The sequence below is a fragment of the Castor canadensis genome, chromosome 5 (genome assembly GCF_047511655.1).
Source record: "Castor canadensis chromosome 5, mCasCan1.hap1v2, whole genome shotgun sequence".
Classification (NCBI taxonomy): domain Eukaryota; kingdom Metazoa; phylum Chordata; class Mammalia; order Rodentia; family Castoridae; genus Castor; species Castor canadensis.
In genome coordinates this window covers 997,588-1,018,892 of record NC_133390.1, presented here as the reverse complement: position 1 = coordinate 1,018,892, position 21,305 = coordinate 997,588, and the positions used below count along the sequence as shown (strand labels likewise).

Sequence of the window (21,305 nt, the reverse complement as noted above, 5' to 3'; positions counted from 1 at the left end):
TGTCACCTCAGACACTCCCTGAGGACAGCTGCCTCCCACATGGCCGCAGCCCTGAGAATCGCCCACTCCCCTGCAGCCCCACCTCCACTTTCCTGGGTCTCGGGGAGGGGCCTTTCCTTTAAGAAGGGACTGAGACTGAGTGTCCTTCCTGTGGCTCTTCCAGGATGACATGGAAGGCTCTGGGATGCCATTCTGGTCGACAGCCAGAGGCTCTGCTGGACCACAGGTACCGTCTGCGAAGAGAGTGGTGGGGACACTTAGGGCAGAGGTGTCCTCAGGACCCACTACATATGGGGGGTGGTGTACAGAACCATCCTAGAAACTTACTGAGTCAGCAAGTGCAGGGCGAGAACCTAGTCCCCAGGTCGGGGAAAGGGGTGGCTGATCAGTGGACAGGGTCACTGAATGTGGGGCAGACAGACCCTAAAGGACAGGTCTTTGTGAAGAAGCAAGACATTGAATTTTTTCTGCGGCTCTGCTTTTGAGAAGTTACAAATATTTGGCATGAGTAGAGTGAATTAAAATGGGGCACTGTGTGACACTTCCACTTTTCTGCTGCTGACTTGTGCACTCGTCAGAATGGGGGTCAGCAAGTAGGCACCAAAATCCCAAAATACCCTGGGCTCGGATGAGACAGATGTGAGGCCAGACAGATATGAACATGTCCAGGGGATGTGATGCCGACGTCTCCCTTGTCCCCTGCTGTAGCCCTGCCAGCGATGCCATCTCGTCCAAGGTCACTACCCTCCCCTGAAGGTCACTGGGCACCAGAGTACCACGGGGTGGGGGGAGCACTGACCTTAAATCCCAGCATCTGCTTGGCTACTCGGACTCCACCTGCTGAGAACATGCAGCAGGAAGCTTATTCTGAGCAAAATTAATGAGGAATTTTAATTAAGCAGAAAGGAATTCCATGATAAGCTACAATAGCTTTACTGTTATAACTTAGAGCTTTTTTTTTGGTATTTTGAGACAGGGTCTTGCTGTGTAACCCAGGTTGGTCTGGAACTGGTAATCCTCTTGCCTCAGCCTCCCCAGGGCTCAGATTACAGGCATGTACCACCACACCTGTCAAGGGGACAGCTTCGTCTGTCAGCCTCAGGGCTCTCAGCAAGCTGCACAGGCTGTGGACACACTGACAGTTGTTAAAGTGCGCTTCCTTTTTAGCTAAATGAAATAAAGGGTTATTTTGGTGATAGGCAGGCAGGAATGGCTTGTGGGGTGACTCAGCTGGTGACACGGCAGCCCCAGGCCACGCAGAGACCATGGTGATGGTGGTGAGGCCCCCACCCCTGCCTGTGGCATTTTGCAGGGCACATTGGCTCCTTTATAGAAAACTGGAGTTTCTCTTTTCCATTGGAGCTGTAGTGCTAGGAAAGGGCGTATTTTCCCATGGGATAAAGTATCTCGCAGCAGGGGAAGCTGCACTAATTCTACATCTCCTCTGCCCTGACAGGGCCCGCCCGGCCTACCAGGACTCAAGGTCAGTGAGAAGAGATCTTGACCTCCTTTCGATAGCAGAGAAGCCCCTGCTGCTGGCTGCGGAGTTACTGCCTCAGCGGCCTTGGTTTTCTGATCACAAGACAAGTGGGAGTTTGACCTGGGAAACAAAATACAGGAAAACTCTAGCAGAGAAAACAGCCACTGCCCTCCAAGACACCGAGCGTCGGGGCTGGTGTCATCCATGTTCTTTCCAAAGCCCTGAGAGTTCAGGTTCCTGATCCCACCAGCTGAAGTCTATTAGGGCTTCAGGAAGGAGCCCCGAGCCCCCAGATCCTCAGCCTGAGGGGCCAGGAACGCAGCCTCTATTCCTCCCATCCCTGTGGGGCCTTGCAGCCCCCACCTTTCCTCAGGCCTGTGCCAGGCTTCGGGGTTGGGGTGGGACAGGAGCCACTCCAGGGGAGTCTCCATCTGGCTGCCTCTGGTAGTCACCATGGGCAGCAGCCATCTTCCACTCACCCCCTACCATCAAAGCCCTTTAGGGCCAGAGCTGGGTTCAAGGACAGGTGGGGTCGTCCCAGGACCCCTCAGTTCTGAGCTGGGGAAGGGGTCCAAGGTGGGGGGTGCCCTATGTGGTTATCGCCCCCTTCTCCACAGAGAAGCAGGTGGATATCACCCAGGGGTGGGCTGGACCACGTACCACACTCACAGAGCCCTTTGTCCACCTAGGGTGATCCCGGAGTGACTGGACCGCCTGGGGCCAAGGTAAGAACCTTGCTGAGGCTCAGGAAACTGAGCCATCTGGGAGGCAGGACCCCCAGAAGCAAGAAGCCCCATCACCACTGTGCCTCAGTGGTGGTGATGTCAGGCACACCCCAGAGGTGGTCAGGCCGGGTGCAGAGGACACAGGAGAAACCTCTGTCCAGCCCGGGCCTTGGTCCTCCTTCCTTGGCCTCCTTTTGTTTCTTTATAATTTACTCCATGCCTGCTCTAAATGTGACCCCAGGACATTCTCTCCCAGAGCCTCCCCATCCCCGTGGACATCCCCAGGCTCCCCTGGATGTCACCGAGTGGAGGAACATGAGCTTCCTTCTCTTCCCTGCCCATAAACTGTGCGAGCTACACCAGTCATCTGAACGCCCAGGCCCCTCGGGATCCTCTTCTTCCTCCCCTCACACGTCCTCCCTTTGAGGGCTGGCGGTTGCATCCCCTTCAGGCCTCGGCTAGGGACCAGCAGAAGTCTGGGATATTGTCCCATCCACAGCTCGGTGGCTTCCGCCTGGGGTCTCCACAGCCCCCTACTCCACAGCCAGTGTGCTGAACCCTCCGCTTATCTGTTCCAGGGAGAAGTTGGAGCGGATGGAGCCCGCGGGTTCCCTGGTCTCCCTGGCAGAGAGGGTTTAGCTGGGCCGACGGTGAGTGACTATGATGGGCCCAGCGTGCCAAAGGGGAGAAGCCCCTAGAGGAGCCACATCTGGAGGAGAGCGGGCACACAGTCCCCAGTGGCCCAGGGAATAGAGGACTGTCCCTGGAGTCTGGTCCCTGCCCCTAAAGGGCTCTCTGTGTTTGTGACAAACCATTTCTGTCTGTCTCTGCAGGGACCAAAAGGAGATAAAGGGAGCCAGGGAGAAAAAGTGAGTCCCTACAGGGCAGGGTGGGGTGTGGTGTAGGCATAGAGCGGGTGGACAGTGGGGCTGGTACCTCCCACCCCGCCACTCATGTGGCCTGAGAACATGGGGCCCTCAAGTGGGTAGGGGTGGCTCCCAGGGATGCAGCATATGAAGTGGGATGGCCCTTGATTGGAGCCTGTCCTGAGGAACAGGGCCACTGTACACACCCCTGTGCCAGCCACACAGCCCCATGGGCTGTGGGAACCCCCTCCGAGGCTAAATGGGCTCTGGGGACCTGGACAGAACAGCAGTTGTGTAGGGCTGACACATGACACTCTCTTGCAGGGCGACCCAGGAAAGGATGGAGTGGGGCAGCCTGGCCTCCCTGGGCCCCCTGGACCCCCAGGGCCTGTGGTCTACGTGTCAGATCAGGATGTAAGGACCCTGTGTGGGTGGGCGCCCAGCAGGGCCAGTCCCTTGGCCTTTGGTGATACAGCCCCAGATCTGCCCTCATCGGAAGACAGGGCAGCCCTACGTTTTTGGGCAGAGGCTGTGTAGAGGCTAAAACTCCCTCCCCACCAGGGCCCGTTGGGTCCTTCAGCTGTCATGGCTACCACTGCCCTTTTGTGGTACCTGTGGCAGCATACCCTCTACCTACATGTGACTGGAATCCGGGTACAGATGTGCCTAATGGCCCTGCCACCAAACCTGAGCCCAGGGCTGCTGCTGTAGCCCTCCTCACAATGTGTGACCAATGGCTCAGATTCCTACTGCCCCTGAGCTGCCATGGAAGGGGCTGCCCTGGGCACAGCCAGAGAAGGGATGGGGCAACCACCTGGCCCCAAATCCCAGCTCCAGCTGTCAGCTGTGTGACCCTGGACACATAGCCTAACCTCTCTGTGCTCAACAATCTCATTGTCAAGACGGGGAGCACAAGGGTCCTGAGAGCAGGTTGAGCCTAAGAGTGGGAATGATCAGAAGGGCCTGGCCCAGGGCCATCGGGTTCCTGGGATGGACAGACAGGGGCAGAGTCAAAGGCTATGCTGGTCCCCTCCAGCAGTGTACGTGGGCACGGTGGCCAATTGGTCAGAAAGGCCCCTGGTAGGCAGGGCCACTCCCATATGGCAAGCAAGGACTTGGGACTTCATGAGCTTGTCTTTTCGGGACTGTAAAGTGGCACCGACCCTGCGTCCCAGCCACAGAGCTGCTCCAAGCTGGAGGCATGTGCCATGGGGGGCTTCCCAGGAGGGGACTCCCCAGGAGGGGGCTCCCCAGGAGGGGCTCAGTTGTCACCCGGGGGATCTTGAGGCAAAAACCAGGAGGAGAGTTGGAAGTTTTCGTTTTAACTCTTGCTTTGGAATTGTGATTTTACATCGGTAATGTGTGAGAAGGGAATTTAATTTTGAAGGTCGCTTTCCTTTCTTTCTCCCTGATTCTTGTTTCCGCCTGCCTGGGGACAGCGAGCAATCGCACGTGTGGCTGGACCTGAGGTACGTGCCACTTTTCTTCTGAGGAATTTGCTGTGGGTCTGGGCGGCAGCTGGCTTTGGAGTGTCACCCTGAAAGCTGACGCTGTCCCTCTCTCCGCAGGGCAGGCCGGGATCCGCGGGCTTTCCCGTAAGTAGCCTCATCCGTCACTGCGGGTCTCCTTGTGTGCTCGGGACAGCCCTGTGAGCTGGGGTCGGCCTCATTAGAGCCAAGGGGCAGGGACGATTGTTTTTCTTGAGGGCACCATGATGTTAGCAGGGAGAGGGTGCCTAGGGTCCTCTAACGGTCAGGACCCCGAGGGGCTGGGGGGTCATGGGGACCAAGTGTGCACTGCTCAGGGGCCCTCACTCCTGCCTGCTCTTCATTACAGGGTCCTGCCGGACCAAAGGGTGACCTGGGTTCCAAAGGCGAGCAAGGCTTCCCAGGGCCCAAGGTAAGGGGCTGGGGTGCTGTCTGCTTGGATGAGTCACCCCCATAAGCCCTGACTGTGCCTGGAGTCCTTCACTAGAACCATCAGGGGGCCCGGTCCCAGGCTCCCTCTGGAAAGCCAAGGCCCATCCTCTCTATATTTCTGTTTGGGGGTGTCTGTGGGGGGCACTGGGCTACCTCAAGCCCTGGCCCATTCCCCGCCCCTTGCCCCTGCTGTTCCAGGGTGAGAAGGGGGAACCTGGCAGCATCTTCAGCCCTGATGGCAGAGCTCTGGGCCCCACCCAGAAAGGAGCGAAGGTGAGGGCCCCTTCCTTCCAGATGGATGTGGGGTTTCTGCGACATTGTGGGGACAGCAAAGGGGTTTGCCCTTCTGAGAGAGGGGCAGGCTTCTGACACACTCAGACTCTTCTCACAGGTTGCAGAATATTCCGTAGACTGTATCCTTTTGCCCTCCCTCTGTCCACCTCTCAGAAGCCTACTGGGCATGTCCCTGCTGGCCCCCATTGTTCTCCTGTCCCTTTGCCCTGCTGGCAGAGTCCAACTGCAGAAAAGCAGGGGAATTGAGCCCCAGTGCAGCAGCCCCTCACTTGGCCTCACTGCAGGAGCGGCCCCACCTGTGGGTTTCTGGCTGCCTGCCCCTTTTGGGAGTGCTGGCACAGAAGGGCAGCATACCCTGGCATACCTCCTGTGGCCAGCCCCTGCAGGAGCCCAAGCACAACTGGTGGGGGGTGTCGCTTAGAGGCCTGGGTCCTGGTCCCCACCCCAGCAGATGCCCCCTAGCAGGCCCTGGGGAGGGGCCCAGAAAGAGCTGGGTTTGGTCAGGCTGCAGGGGATGAGGTCTCAGGCCTGCAGCCAGAGCTGCACCATTGGGCGTGGGCTGAGAACTGTGTCCTAGCAGGTTTATGTGAGTAGGGCCTGGTGACCCACCCAGGGCACCTTGTGCACGGGGCCCAGGACACACCCCATCTGTGCCCCAGGCCAGACACAGACCCCCATCCAGATGCCCCATTCCCCCGGCATGGTCAGTGGCCTGTGGTGCTACCCCGCTGCGTCCACATGGGAGGTGGTGGTGGTCCTCAGCCACCTGACCGTGTCTCTCGTTTTCTGTTCAGGGAGAGCCAGGTTTCCGAGGACCCCCGGTGAGTAGGACCCCTTCCTTTGCACGAGCACATGGGTTCCATGGTCTGACAGCACCTCGTCACCTCACGTGCCCCAGTGTTTACCTCAACTATAGCCTTAAACCTGTGTGGAAGGTTGGGAGAGGCTGCAGTGGGTGGGTGGGCCTGGCCCTGTGTGACCCCTCTCAGCCTTGGTCCCCACACTGGAGCCTCAACCCACCCTTTCTCTCTGCAGGGTCCGTATGGACGGCCTGGGCACAAGGGAGAGATTGGCTTTCCTGGACGGCCGGTGAGGACTTGGGACATCTGGTCAGGCTTTGTGCCCTGTGGGCAGCAGGTTGAGCCTGGCAGGGGGACAGGGCTCTGGGGACAGGCCCTGAAGGAGTGGATAGCCACAATTCTACCATCCTTCGCCTGAGCACAGCTCTCATCCCCCTGGCCAGAGAGAGTCCTGGACCACGTCTGGGGCACTGAGGCTAAGAGGAGCCGAGGTCCCACGAGAGGCCCTGGGGCAGGGAGAGGCGCCTGGGCCTGGGTTCTGCCTGGTCCCTTGCCCCTTGCCCAGAGGGGTCCGTGAGCAGGAGAGGGGCTCAGGTGGGCTGATCAGGAGCCACTGAGGGCTGGGGTGTGGGGACACAGGTTTGCTAATGCCCAGCACCATGCTGTGCCCCAGGGTCGCCCCGGGATGAACGGATTGAAGGGAGAGAAGGGAGAACCAGGAGATGCCAGCCTCAGTTTCGGCATGAGGGTGAGTGTTCCGAGGGTGGCTGGGAGCCCTGGCTCATCTGTCAGAGGCTGCTCTGGGGTGGCCAGTGTGACCACGGCATGCAGAAGCTGACACATACACTCCTACATGGGCACAACACACGTGCAAACGCTCATACTCGTGCACACGTGCATGGCATGCTTGCACACCCTCACACCCACACGGTGTCTTGTGCTCCTACACAAGTGCACGCACACAGCACAGCACTTGTACACACACATGCACACATAACCCAAACCCACCCGGAACAGAGAAGCCTGTGGTTTCCTCAGCAGGGCACGTGCTGGGGGTCCTGGGCCGCCCTGCCTCTTCCTTCCCAGCACCACATTGTAGCTTTCATTCCCCACTCTCCCTAGAGCTGCTGCCATCTCTCCCCCCTTTCCACTCACGGCAGCTGCCCCCAGACTCAGGGACTCCCCCGGACGGCTGTGCCAGCCGAGCTCCTTCCTGGCCACGCGGTCAGCCTCCTGCAGGCCGATTCCTTGATGTGAACAGTGTTTCAGGGAACTCGCACTTCTGAGGCCATCAGTTTTTCATGGGGCTTCGTTCCTTCTTGTGGCCAAAACTTGGCAGCGCTCTGAAGGATTGATACAGTGGCAGAACGCATTTATCAAAAAGGAGAAGATCAGGTCTTCACTTTTGTTCTTGGTTTTGATTTTCAAGATCAGATTAAATGGCGGTTTTCCTTGTAAGGATTGAGCCCCTTCCCCCGGGGCAGCAGAAATTGTGTGCAGATGCTCACAGCCCCTGGGACCTAGGGCAGTCCGTGTGTCCAGGTCTGGGGTCCTGCTTTCTCTGTCCCTGGCCATGGTCACAGAGCTGCAGGGGAACTGTCCCAGGGCAGGTGGGCTGTGAGGTGCTCGTGAGGGAGAGAGGCCCCCGGTCATGCCTGCTTTCCTGGCTCCTTGTGGCCAGCATGGGTGGCCCTTCCTGGAGGAAGTGTGTGGTCTTCAGTGCATGCTCCTCCAGTATTGCTGGATTTGCCTGTGCTCTGTCCTCAAATAAGAAAGTGAACCAAAAATCCAGCTTCACTCGTACACACCCAAGTCAAAACCTGTTTGCGCTTCCTCACCCCAGGTTTGCCATTAGTGATGGCAGGAGGGGTGCGTCCATGTGCACCCCAGTTAATCACAGTCCAGCGGCCATATTTCCTCCGGAGGTCAGTAAGTGGGCAGCCAGTCCCCATGCTCAGGAACCCAGACCAGAGTCAGCAATGCATTACTGGTTTACGTCATCAAGTGCATCCAGCTCCCTGCTTTTACTGATTTGCAAAACTGTTTCTGCCCATATCTGCCATCCTGGCCTGGGCCAATGTCCTGACTGACCAGAGCTGTCTGCCATCCCACAGGGCATGCCCGGCCCTCCAGGGCCTCCAGGGCCCCCAGGCCCTCCTGGGACACCCGTCTTTGACAACAACGTAAGTCACCTGTGCACTGCTCTACACTTGCTGTCCACCTCCTCGTGCTCCCCACACGGAGAAGCTATGACCCTCCCCATCATTTGCTTTCATGTCCATCCCAGGGTGCCTCTAGGGTGGGCCTGTCTAGTGGGTCACACCTGGGTGCAATGAGAAGGGGAACTCTGGGGAGGGGGCAGTGTGGGCCTGGTCTGGCCTCAGGCTGGACTGACCCAAGGCCTGACCCTCGGTGCTGAGGTGGGAGGCCCCATTTCACCAGGCTCGGTAAGGTGAGTAACCACAAGGGACAGGTGCATCATGACCAGGGCTCCTGATTCCAAATCCCTGTACCCTCCTTCCCTCCTTGAGCCTCTGTGGGGGAGGGGTGCCTGTGTGTCCTTTGAAGTTGCTGGGGCTTCTGTGCTTGGGACCTGGGAGGGTGGTGGTGCCTCGGTTTCCAGAGCACTGTCCCTCAGTAGTGTCCTGGCCTATTCTTTGTAGGCATTTGTGGAGTCTGGCCGCCCAGGGCCTCAAGGATTGCAAGGTGAGGGCTGCAGGGCTCACGGCAGTGGGCAGGGGCCTTGTACACAATGTGTAGAAAATTGAGCTCCAGGACGGTATGTGCTATGCTGGCTCCAGAAGCTCACTCCTGAGCCACGTGGCTGTGCCACCCTCTCAGCCCCCACCCCAGTCCTGATGTCATGGCCGCTCCAAACACAGCCTCCCAGGGCCTAGCCACGGGTAGAGCTGATGGCCACCATGTGCTGTCCTCAAAGTAGGTTTCACGTCCCACCCAGAGTAGGGACAGAAAGGGCCCTCCCTGCCCTTGTTTGCTATCACAGCCATAGAGGTGGTGGGGCCCCCTCCCCCACACAGCCTGCCAGGGGTGCTGTACACCTTGCCCCTTAGGAGCTCTGGCTCTGAATGCCTCTCTGGTCCATCGGTGTCTCTCCCGGTCCAGGCCCACCCTATGCACACGTGCCTGAGGTCAGAAGCATGCTTGGGTGGGAGGGGCCCTTCCTGGGTTTCCCTGATGGAACCAGATCTCTCTCCCTCCAGGGGTGCAGGGGCCATCTGGACCAAAGGGCGATAAAGGAGAAGTGGGCCCACCAGGACCACCAGGTGAGTGCACCCTGCGTGTCCCAGGCTGAGGGGCCGTGGAATGCAGCCCTGACAGACTGGACACCCAGAGCTCTTGGGCAGATGCTGGACCTAGCTGCATGCTGGATCTGGCCTTGACCTCCTCTGGAGGGAGGAATCCTCTCCAGCTCATGCAGTCCAGACAGGAGCTAGATCTGGGGACACAAAGTCACCTGAGCCTCAGGGCCAGGCAGGGCCTAGGATTGCAGGGACAGGTAGCCCAAGCTATGTCCCCGTCACCTACCTGCTAAGGCAGCTGTTCCTCCATGGCCCAAGGCTTAATCCCAGTGGACACCTCCCAGACACAGCACATTGATGTCCTCAGCTGTCCTCCCCTCCCACAGTTGGTCCCTGGAGGCCCAGGATCAGCACAGAGGTTCGTCTGTGTGGAGGCCTCACCAGGGCCAGCCATGGACAAGGTCATCCTGGGGTGAGTCCCAGCCTGTCTATACTTCCCAGCGGAAGTGAGACCCCTGGCTGGGGTCTAACCAATGCCCACCAACCCCAGCTAGGAAAGTGGTAGGAGATGGAAGACAGGAAGACCAGGACAGCACCAAAAGTGTCACCCAGGCATTGCTGCATTCTAGCTGAGGAGCTGACAGGACGGTGGAGCCTCCGTTCTCGCCACCATCTGCACACAGAGCCTGGGACTGGAGGGCGGAAGAAGGCCAAATCATCCAGAACTGAGCCAAGGTTGGGAGGGAAGGCCAGACAGCACAGACCCCTGGGGGTTACTCACCAGACCTGGGCCCCAACTCTGAGCACCACATCCAAGACCTAAAGAAAAGATGGAGGCTCAGCAGAGAGCAGAGTGGAGTTAATTGTGGGACTGAAAACAGCAGGCAGAACTGAGAGCTGTGTGCACAGAGGCCGACGAGAACCACTGAAGACAGGAGCGAGCGAGTGAACGGGAGGAAGACAAGAAGACACAGTGACGGCCCAGCGTGACTGTCACTGGGGAAACAAAGAAGCATGGTTTGAAGACAGAAGGCCTAGAGTTTTCCAAACCCCTGGAAAGGTTCTGAGAGCTCCCCACATTCAAAGATCAACAAGAAAACTGGCAAAAAACAGCGAGGCCAGGAGGCAACACCAGGTTTCAAAAAATCAGAGGGAGGCTCGTGCTAGCAGCTCCAGTCAGTGAAAACACCCTTCACAACGATGGCGACATTGGCTGCACCCAGCCCCTGACCTAACAGGCCAGGCGGGACTGTCGGGGGAGAAGGGAGTGGTGCCCAGGAAGGGGGCCAGGAGAATGGTCAATGCCGCAGGAAGGGGAAGGGCCCAGCTGCACTGGACAGTGAAGTCAGGGACCCCCACATCCGAAGCTCTCGGGGAGCACAGTCCTGGCTGATACTCAGCTCTGACGTGAGAGGCACAGATCACAGCCTCAAGAGAAAGCCAAAAACAGAAGAATGTGTAGCTGGAAATCTGATGGAAAGGAGAATGGCACACAGAAAACAAAGAATAAAACTCCTCCCAAAAGAAGGCAAGCAGGGAGAGAGAAAGGAAGAAGCTGGGTAGAATATGCACAAGTAGGAGCATGACGAATGAAAGCCCTCATCTGTCAGCGGTGGGTCAGGTATGAGCAGATGCTTCTGTCGGCAGACGGACACTGTCGGTGGGATCAGAGCAATTGCACTGCCCAGGGAGACCCTTCCCTGAGGATGAGGACAGGCCAGAGGGAGCAGATGGAGAGGCCCAGATGGTGTGAGTGCATGTGTGCACGTGAGTGCCATGCCCGTGTTTAGACCAAGTGTGTCTTAAGGCAATGGAGAAGAGGCACTGGTGGTGATGAAAGCCTGTCCGCCAGGACAAGCCAGTAATTCTGCATTCCGGTGCACATGGCCTCGGGAGACAAGAAACTGGACAGAAAAACACAATGGGAATTTCATCCCAGGAGACAGCAGTGCACGCAGAGCAGCAGAGCAACAGTTTGTGACCAGGATGTCCTGCACCACAAGCCCGGCACCAGGGATCAGTCCTGTGCCCACGGGCCTGGCACTTCAGGAATTGTGGTTCTGAGGTACAGCAGAAGCAGGCGGTCAGCCAGCTCCAGTGTGCCAGGACTGTCCACAGGTGACTTGTGTGTCAAAGGAGAAACAATGGACACGGGGAAGCAGATAGGACGACACAGCCTGGCACAAGCAGTGAGTGTGCAGCAGGTGCCTCGCGGGAGCCTGGCTCACCGGGTGCTCTGAGCTCTCACTCACCCCTGAGGTCACTGGTGATGGCCCAACAGAGCCCAGAGCTCGGGTCCTCTAGCTCACACTGGCAATCTAGCCCTAAGTGACAGCTGGGAGGTGGCTGGCCTCTGGAGCAAGGAGTCACCTGCTTAGGACCTTCTTAGGTAACAGCCAGGCAGGTGGCCTCCCAGGGAACAGTAAGGGAGAAGTGACCCCAGGGCACACTTCGGTAAACCTTTGATCACAAAACTACAGCCTAAGTCTAAACAGTGTGTCTAAGCCTTAAGCCTTCAGCTCAGTGTTAGAAGAAAACAAAGTTTCTCTTGAAGTTAGATGAGAACCCAAGAGATCAGAAAGCAATGAAGAAAAATTCTATTTTACATATGAACTAGGAAGGACCCAAGTTCAAAGTGAGCTCCTTGAAGAGAAGAGCAACACCAGACGCCTCTGCCGAGTGACCAACAGAGAAGCGGCAAGGGTGGCTTCAAGAAGGGCTGCTCTGTGCCGTGGCTGTGTGGACCCTCCATGCGCACCTGTCCTCAGCTGGGTGCAGAGGGCCTTGGGGACAGAGCAAGGCGGGTGAGGCTGCTCTGCAGAACACCTGCCTAAAGGGACCCGCAGGTCAACGGTCAAAATTAGTAAAGTGCTCTGCCCAAGTCACAGGACAAAAAGACCAGTTTAGAAAAATGTGGGCTGGGTGCAGTGCTTCACGTCTGTAATAATCCAGCTATTCAAGATGGCAGTTCCAGGCCAGCCCAAGTAAAGAGTTAGTAGGATCCTCTCTCAGCAAACAAGCCAGGCGCAGTGGTGCATGCTTTAATCCCAGCTAGGTGGGAGGCATAGGAGTATCAAAGTCTGAGATCAGCCCCTGGGCAAAAACTACCTGGAGGTGTGACTCAAGTGGTCGAGTGCCTGCCTAGCAAGCATGAGGCCCTGAGTTCAAACCCCAGTACAGTCAAAAAGAAAAGAAAAAGTCAATGACATCATAACCAAAACTGAATATTGAAAAGACACCATTAAGAGAAACACCAAAAATTATCAATGAACTAGGAGTAAATTTAATGAAGTGTGCAGTCTTTACACAGAGAAATACAAAAAGTTCTGGGCGAAATGCAGGAGGCCTGCCTGGAACAGGCTGTAAATTTGGTATTATCCCATTGTTTCAATGCGTTTCCAGTTTCCATCCTCAATCTCCCGCAGGGCAGTTTCCCTTTGACCTCCTTCACTTGGGAGCTGAAATGAAGGTGAGCAAGGTGACTGGTCGGGTTGGGGGGTGGAGGTCCCCCAGGAACCGCTGAGTCCAGAGGACGCTGCTGGGCAGAGCCGCCTTTTCTCTGCTCATCCCCATGAGGGTCGTTGGCCCCAGAGGGGCGTCCTGGGGACACGCACAGTTCCTGGCCAGTGTTTTAGGGACTGGGCCAAGGCAGCAGAGCCAGGTCCCGCAGGGTGAACACTCAGGGTGTGCAGGCCTCTGTGGCTTGTGGGGTCAGTGCCCGCTGCCCTCCAACCCCAATCAGGCAGCGCGCACAGAGCTTTCTAAGACAAGCATTCCCACCCACAGGGAGAGAAGGGAGACCGAGGGAACACCGGACAGAAAGGCGACAGGGGTGAGCCCGGACCCAGCACTGGCTTCTTCGGTTCAAGCGTGCCTGGGCCCCCTGGCCCACCAGGATACCCTGGGATTCCGGTAAGCCTGGGCCCTGGGACAGCTGCAGGTGTCCACACAGTCCAGGCTGATGCAGAGTCCAGGGCCAGGGAAACCCACCAGGGCTCAGGCTGTACCCTGTGAGCTCAGTGGCCTGGGCCTCCACTTTTATTTGCCCCAATCTGTGAGGCACATGGACCCAGGGACCCTCACTCATATCTCGTGGCTGCCCTCTTGTGACTGCCAGGCCACTGACCCCCACTCTGATCAGGACTGACCCACCCCCGAGCTGTCAGCCCACGTATGAACGGAGGCCTCTCAGCTCCGCCTTGGGCACTGGGGAGTCCTGGGGCCACTTCCCCGTGTTGGGGGCTGCTCTTCTATGTCCTCTGACCACAGCACTGGCAAAGGGTGGCAAGGTGTGACCAGTGGCTCAGAAGCCACTCCCACCTCAGGAGCTCTGGGCAGATGTGCCCAGCTTGAGGTGCACCAGGTACAATGAGCCATTTCTTCTTGTCCCTAGGGTCCAAAGGGAGAGAGCATCCGAGGCCAGCCTGGACCTCCTGGACCTCAAGGACCTCCTGGCATTGGCTATGAGGGGCGCCAGGGCCCCCCTGGGCCTCCAGGCCCACCAGGGCCCCCCTCGTTCCCCGGACCTCACAGGCAGAGTGAGCCTGCAGGAAGGGGGGGTCCTGGGCAGAGCTATGTCCAGTTCTGCCCTGTGGGCTGCCTGTGTGACCAGGGGCTCCTACTTTGGTTTCTGTCTTGCAGCTGTCAGCATTCCTGGCCCCCCAGGCCCGCCTGGACCCCCAGGACCCCCTGGAGCCATGGGCACCTCCTCAGGGGTAAGCATCCAGTTGAGCGACTCTGGGATGGATCCAAGGAGGCAGCTGCCCTCTTAGGAAGCTCCTCACAGCTGTGCACTGGGTACAGAAGCTGGTGGCCAAGAGACTGGAGGTCCCTATGGTACTCACGTCACCTGTGGCCTCCTCTACCCGGTCCTGGGGGCAGCCAGACAAGGCAGAGGGCCCACCTAAGTCCATGCCTCTCCCTAGTCCACTCTCCCCGCCTAGCACCTCAGAATGTCCAAACCAGAGCCCCAGGGCCACATCCAGATCAGGACCTAGGGTTCTGCTGCCCCTCCCACCTGCCGTCCACTGGGAGCCCTGGATACTCATCTGGGGGCAGCAGGACCCATGCTGGGCTTGGGACTCCAGCAGGTGAGGATCTGGGCCACATATCAGACCATGCTGGACAAGGTGCGTGAGGTGCCCGAGGGCTGGCTCACCTTTGTGGTGGAGAGAGAAGAGCTCTACGTCCGAGTCCGAAATGGGTTCCGGAAGGTCCTGGTGAGTTCTCGAGTGACCTTTGGGGGGCATGGGAGATACAAGGCACAGAGCTTTGGAGGAGGTGAAAAGCCCCACACCCACCCTGGCCAGGACCAGCCCTCGGTACTGGGTTTGAACTCAGGACCTTGCACTTGCTAGGCAGGCGTTTTACTACTTGAGCCACTCTGCCAGCCCTTTTTTTTTTTTTGCATTGGTTATTTTTGAGATAGGGTCTCACTTTCTGCGTGGGCTGGCATAGCTGGGATAACAGGTGCACACCACTGCACCCAGCTTTTTTATTGGTTGAGATGAGGTCTTGAGAACTTTTTTGCCAAGGCTGGCCAGGAACCGGGACCCTTCAGATCTCCTCTCAAGTAGCGTGAGAGAGCCACCATGCACAGCTGCATATTTTTGTTTTTAAACTTCTTTGAAAAATTAGCACTTTTTTAGAAGTTTTAGTGTGGCAGTAAACGAATGTGTCACACAGCTCCAGGTCCCTGTGCTGGGCCCCCAGGCAGCTCGTGGTCATTTACGAGGACAGGGCTCCCAATGGCATGACGCCTCGGGGCTCACCTCGATGTCATCATGGAGCCACAGCATGGTCTGGGCTGGGTGTGTTATAAAGACCTACGAATTGAGCAACCTCTGGACGCCTCGAGGCTGCCAGGCACCGGGACTCAGGTCCTGGACCCCTGGGTCTGGCTCCTGCATCAACCATAAAACCTTGGCCAAGAAGATGAGGCCAGCCATCTCTCCTCCCCTGGCACTGGCAGCCTTGTTCAGATCCAGACTAGGATCCAGCCAAGACCTCTGGGCCCCTGGGGAGAGCACCGCTGTGTGTGGCAAATCTGAGGACACCAAAGGCCAGCACCTGCCCTAAAGCAGCGCACTGCTTCCTTGAGAGCTTGTGCCACTCGGAGGAGCTACAGCTGAGCTGAACTTCTGCTCCCTCCCTGCTTTTATGGTCATCCCCTCCATCCAGCTAGGGAGAGGCGACAGTGTTGGCAGCAGACCTGACCTGTTACCACAGTGCACCTTGCAGAGGCACTGGGGTGCAGCCTGGTCCTGCCTTCCAGGCCCTCTATTCCGAGGGAAGGGCTGTGTGAGGAAGGGTGACAGGTGGTGGGGCACCCTGGCCAATGGGGCTGGAGTAATCCCTACCTTGCCTTCCAGCTGGAGGCCCGGACACCGCTCCCACGTGGAACGGTAAGGAGCGTTTCCCTTTGCACAACTGTTAGAGGCTTGGAGGGACGGGGGATGCAGGAGGACTGGCACTGCATGTTTCTGGATGAACATTTGGACCTGAGTGTGTGTGACTTGAGATGGTCCCTGCTGGAGGAAGGGGGTGTGCAGGAGGAGTGAGCGGACTGATGGACGACAGACTGGGTGAGAAGACAGGTAGATGGCGAGACAGACAGGTGAGTGGATGGGTGCATGGATAGGTAGGGGGTGGATGAATGAACAAGTGGGCGAGTGGACTGGTGGACAGGTAAATGGGTGGATGGACAGGTGGATGGGTGGGTACACAGGTAGATGAGTGCCACTGTGTGGGGGCGACGTGTGAATAAATCTGTAGGGAAAGGCAAGAGCTGGGGGTGAGGGGCAGCACGGGGCGGAATTCAGCGTGAGGGTGACCTCCCTGAGGAATAGCAGAGCAAAGACTTTGGAGCTGAGACGTGCTGATGCCTGGCGCCTTGGTCTAAAAGCAGTGGCAAGGAGCCACGAGTGGGGAGGACATGTCAGCGAGGACCGTGGCTTCTGAGCATGGGTGCCTGAAGAGAGGGCAGTCCCACCAATTCGGGCATCATGGTCTGTCAGGGTCCCCCACCCTATTCCTGCCTGTACCCCTTGGCGTGCCCCCAGGGCCTGGGTGCAGCCCCCTGCTGACCTCCCTGAAGCCCAAGAGCAGGAAGGGGAGCAGAGGAAGGAGGTGCCCCACGTGGCGCTGGATCCGGGGCCAGAGCCCTGTCCACAAGCATGCGTCCCTTCTCGCAGGACAATGAAGTGACCGTCCTGCAGCCCCCAGTGGTGCAGCTGCACGAGAGCAGCCCTTACACCCGGCGGGGACACTACCACTCCACAGAGCGGCCCTGGAGGGCAGACGACATCCTGGCTGGCCCTCCACGCCTGCCAAACCCCCAGCCCTACCCCGGGGCTCCACACCACCATGGTTCCTATGTGCATCTCCGGCCGGCCCACCCCACGGGCTCTCCTGCCCACACCCACCAGGACTTCCAGCCAGTGGTGAGTGCCCTCCATGGGAGACATGTGTCCCCCTGGCCCCTAGTTCTTGGGATGGTGGGAAATCCAGAGTTCACAGGCAGGGATCCCTTTGTAGAAGACTGAGGGTCGGCTTCTGACTGGCCAGGGTCATCCATAGTGGCCATCCTCAAAGTCAGTACCTCAGGGCCAGTCCCTGCCCGGTCTTGCAGTCCTGAGACAGCAGAGGGAACAACACTGGGCCAAGAGCCTGTGCACCCCTGCCCTACAGAGAAGGCTGGGGACAGCCCACTGCTCTGGACCCACCAGGCCAAGCCGATCCCACCTATGCTCACAGGACAGGGCTTTGGAAGCCAATGAAGGCTGCTTCCTGGGTCCACAGTGCCCAAGACTGCCTCTGCTGCCCTGGCTGGGGGTTGGGCTAGGCCAGAGGCCCGAGGAGGGCTGCTGCAAGCTGCCACTGAGGTCCCCAATGCCTGTCACATGGTGACCCACACACTCAGGCCTGTCCGCACGGTGCTGAGGGGTACAGGGTTCATGCAGTGTGCCCAGGGCTGGAGGGTCCCATGTGGCACAGCTTGTAACATGGCAGGGCCTCTCCTGCAGCTCCACCTAGTCGCACTCAACAGCCCGTTGCCGGGCGGCATGCGTGGTATCCGAGGAGCTGACCTCCAGTGCTTCCAGCAGGCGCGGGCCGTGGGGCTGGCCGGCACCTTCCGCGCCTTCCTGTCCTCACGGCTGCAGGACCTCTACAGTATCGTGCGCCGCGCTGACCGCGGGGCTGTGCCCATCGTCAATCTCAAGGTGTGTGGCCCTGACCTGTGGAGCACAGTGGCCACAGGCGCCCTCAGATGTGCCTGTGTCTCAGTGTGAGTTCACAGCAGGGCTCAGGACACCCCGAAGTCTCCCACACAGCCCCCGGTCCCTGCACCTTCCACCTCCCAGGGTCCTGGTGTCCATCCCGTGTTTCCAGCGGCTCCTACACTGCTGACCGTGTGAAGCAGGGCCAGGAGGCCACAGGAGCATCCACACAAGTGCAGGCCCTCACAGGGGCTGGAATTGGGAAACACCGTCGGTCCCTCTGCTGCCACCTCTCTGCATGGTGCCTCCTCCTGGCTTGGGCTGGGAATCCAGCATTTCCCAGGACCAAGGGCCATGACTCGCAGACCTTAGGGTCCCCGTGGGGGAGGACACAGGGGAGCAGGAGGCTTGTAGGCCCCACCTACCCTGACCAGCCAGCCTTTGGGCCAGGGTCCCTCTGCCTCAACACAACAGCCCAATGCGTGGCTCATTTCGGTCCTCCCTGGCACTCGTGCCTTTGTCCAGACACGACCAGAGACTGACGAAGCCCCATCTCCCCTCACAGGACGAGGTGCTGTTTCCGAGCTGGGAGGCCCTGTTCTCAGGCTCCCAGGGCCAGCTGCAGCCCGGTTCCCGCATCTTCTCTTTCGATGGCAAGGACGTCTTGAGGCACCCCACCTGGTAGGTCCCCGGGAAGGGCAGAGCACTTAGAACTAATGGTTATGGCATTTTTAAGAATGATGTACTTCTCGTTCTCGGCACCAAGCCTCCTTTCACCCACAGTGGATGTTGTCCACATTCGCCTGCACGTAAAGTACCGTCAGCATTTCCAGCTTGAAATGCTGACAAATGGCCACACTGTCCTCAGAGTGGCTTCACACCCAATGTCCCTCCACCTACTGGCTGGGGCGGTGCCTGCTGCCCCAACACTCCCGCTCTCGCTCCGGGTGACTCGGATGAGTGCACCTTCAGGTGGTGTGGAGATCCTGGCGCAGGACCCTCCTGGCCCTGGTGTGAGCTTCTGGCAAGAACTGAGCTGCTGGGGCTCTGGAAGATGGAATTTGTTCCTAGCCATGACACCTGGCCACCTTTATCAAGCAAGGGTGCCAAGAGTTAGGTCTGTCCAGCTGGGAAGGGCCAGCCCTGCAGTAGGACAAGTCCCAGACATGGAGCTGTGTTCTACAAATCACAGGAGGACCTCTGTACCCTCCCACTGCCCCCTAAGGCCAGCTACTGACTTCCACCCCAAGAGGGGCAGGCCTGGAGGTGGCTAACAGCCCACGTGTGTTGCAGGCCCCAGAAGAGTGTGTGGCATGGCTCAGACCCCAGTGGACGCAGGCTGACCGAGAGCTACTGTGAGACATGGCGGACGGAGGCTGCCTCAGCCACAGGCCAGGCCTCCTCATTGCTGACAGGCAGGCTGCTGGAGCAGAAAGCCGCAAGCTGCCACAACTCCTACATCGTCCTCTGTATTGAGAACAGCTTCATGACCTCCTCCTCCAAGTAGGGCCTCTACCGGCTGAGACGGTGCACGGAGAGGTGGCCGAGAGGATGGGCACAGGGCAGGGAGTGTCTGACCAGCCTCTGGGACCTGGCTGGGATCCTTTCCTGTATAGTTCACATTTCATGTAACCCTCAAGAAATAAAAGGAAGCCAAAGAGTATATTTTTTAAAAAGTTTAAAGCAGAAAAGCCTGATGCCAAGACTTCCTGTCCTCCCCTCCTGCCTACCCTGGCCAGCCTGTGTCACAGGCACTTCCTTCATGCCTGACTCGGACCCCAGCTGGATTTCAGCAAGAGGCCAGTTCAGGGCTCACTGCCTGAGACCAGCACTTGCCATGGCCTGCAGGTTTCTCAGGACCCCTGGGGCTGGGAAGGACCGCTCACCCTGGCAGGCACAAACTGTTCTGCCTGGTGCCTTTCTGTGCACAAACCCCAGACCACTTGCAGACCAGCCACAGACAGGGAAGTGCTGGGGGCAGGGCAACTGGGCCACCCTCCTCTCCCCACCCAAAAGCCGTGCTAACAGCACAGGCATGTGCTTACCAGGAGGTCACCAAAACAGTGAGGGCCCACTGGGCAATGGGGGCCACCTCTCCCAGTGTCCTGCCACCCTACGGCAACCACAGCACCTCTGGCTAGAGCTTTCCAAGTCAGCACCCACTGCCAACCTCATGCCTGACCCTGTCCCCCAATGCTGTGCACAGGAAGTAGGAGCATGACTGCTGCTTTTCCCTGGAGCCAGCCCTGATGATATGTGGGGCCCATCTTCAGGCCTTTCTCAGACTGGCCTCCCAGGTGACCCATGAGATCATGTCCAAAGCAAGGTACAAGATTTGTGCTGTGGCAGCACCGCCCCCAGTCCCATACCCAGTCCTTTCTGCTTCGAAGTCCAGCCTTGGCAGCATCTCCAGGGTGCCAAGAGGGACACGCTGGGCTGACCACAGCCACAGTGCCAGCACTTGCCTGCCTCGGGCTCTGTTATCAGGACTGGGACGAAACCAGTGGGACTAGTTCTGTAACTGTGATGTGAAGTCATTTCAAACAGGAACCAATAAAAATGACCTTTTACACAGACACTTGGTTTGTAGACAGCCTTCCCTCCATGAGAAGGGCACAATCATCCAGCTGAGTCACTGGGAGCCTCTGTCCCTGCACGTCCCAGCTGGCAGTCCTGCCGAGGGAGCACAGGTGTGTACAGGCATGGATGGACACACCTGTATGTATGTGCACAGGTGTGCATGGGCATACAGAGGTGTGCAGATATACACAAGTGTACGCAGCTGCACGGACGCCACAGTGTGCATCCAGTTTTCCTCTCGGCTCTCCCCTGCTCCCCAGTGCTCAAGGGCTGACTTCAAGACACAGTATGCCCTCTTAGCACCTATGTTCACTACCCAGCTGCCATGTCCTGGCTGGCAACTAACTGGGCCCCACCCTGCTGCCGAGGGTCATGAGGTGGAGAACTGTGCACTGGACTAGTGCAGGGTCACGGGGTGGCCATACTCCATTCCCTCACGTGGCCTGCATCACAAGCCAGACAGCACCTCCACTCGCCATGTCATGCTCCCACGTCAGCAGGGTCACAGGGCAGCTGTGATGGGGCCTGTCTGGATGCATACCGGGCCACTACCCTGTCTGACCATCACCAGTTGGGACTCAGGCCAGCTCCCACATGCGGCCTCCTTAGCTCAGAGTCCCCCAAGACATTCATTCACCCAAGTGGGCCTTGGGGATCCCCAGGCACAGCCTACTTCAGTGCCCGGCCAGAAATTCTGTTCTGGTCTCTGTGCTGAGCTGTCTCTGCACACCAACTATTCCCTCAGCCAGCCAGGAAGATACTGCTCAGCTGCCCAATGAAAGAGGGTCATGAGCTGGGGGGACACTGAGGACCTAGGCCCTGATTTGCCCGTTGGTTCAACTGGGACCCCTGTCCTGGCTTGACCAACTGTAGCCTTCGTGCACTGGGGTTCGTGGTTTATCTAGGAAAGCACTCACATCGTAGACCGTCTTGTATCCCAAGTGGTTCTCAGGCACTGCTAAAGCACTAGCCCGGGAAGGCAGCCCACTCCAGTGGGGCTCTTGGCTCTAAGCAAGGCCTGCCCACACCAAGGCCAGCATGTCCACAGTCCTCTCTAGGCTGCCCCATTTTGACCTCAAGTCAGTACTGACCCACTTCAGGAATGGAGGAAAGAACTGAAGGCCCTGGGGCAGAGCCTCAGGAGGGAAGGAAAACTCACTCC

The 21,305-nt window shown here is 58.4% G+C and overlaps 1 protein-coding gene across 4 annotated transcripts in view; it reads left to right on the top strand.

Annotated features, from left to right (window-relative positions):
• Col18a1 (collagen type XVIII alpha 1 chain) overlaps positions 1-20,139 on the top strand; it is a 56,735-nt gene extending 36,596 nt beyond the window's left edge. For 2 of the 4 annotated variants that reach the window (XM_074072475.1, XM_074072473.1), the window contains exons 16-41: positions 164-226; positions 1,457-1,483; positions 2,170-2,205; positions 2,784-2,855; positions 3,039-3,074; positions 3,396-3,485; positions 4,511-4,540; positions 4,640-4,666; positions 4,908-4,970; positions 5,189-5,263; positions 6,079-6,105; positions 6,320-6,373; positions 6,758-6,832; positions 8,199-8,267; positions 8,748-8,790; positions 9,306-9,368; positions 12,770-12,813; positions 13,131-13,256; positions 13,738-13,882; positions 13,986-14,059; positions 14,435-14,563; positions 15,716-15,748; positions 16,538-16,786; positions 17,369-17,566; positions 18,129-18,244; positions 18,857-20,139. In XM_074072475.1, coding sequence (XP_073928576.1) covers positions 164-226; positions 1,457-1,483; positions 2,170-2,205; positions 2,784-2,855; positions 3,039-3,074; positions 3,396-3,485; positions 4,511-4,540; positions 4,640-4,666; positions 4,908-4,970; positions 5,189-5,263; positions 6,079-6,105; positions 6,320-6,373; positions 6,758-6,832; positions 8,199-8,267; positions 8,748-8,790; positions 9,306-9,368; positions 12,770-12,813; positions 13,131-13,256; positions 13,738-13,882; positions 13,986-14,059; positions 14,435-14,563; positions 15,716-15,748; positions 16,538-16,786; positions 17,369-17,566; positions 18,129-18,244; positions 18,857-19,070 — 2,178 coding nt within the window. In that variant the 3' untranslated portion in view covers positions 19,071-20,139. Of the gene's footprint in view, positions 1-163; positions 227-1,456; positions 1,484-2,169; positions 2,206-2,783; positions 2,856-3,038; positions 3,075-3,395; positions 3,486-4,510; positions 4,541-4,639; positions 4,667-4,907; positions 4,971-5,188; positions 5,264-6,078; positions 6,106-6,319; positions 6,374-6,757; positions 6,833-8,198; positions 8,268-8,747; positions 8,791-9,305; positions 9,369-12,769; positions 12,814-13,130; positions 13,257-13,737; positions 13,883-13,985; positions 14,060-14,431; positions 14,564-15,715; positions 15,749-16,537; positions 16,787-17,368; positions 17,567-18,128; positions 18,245-18,856 lie in introns of all 4 variants that reach the window. The other 2 variants (XM_074072474.1, XM_074072472.1) reach the window with 1 other exon arrangement.
• The last annotated feature ends 1,166 nt before the right edge of the window (positions 20,140-21,305 follow it).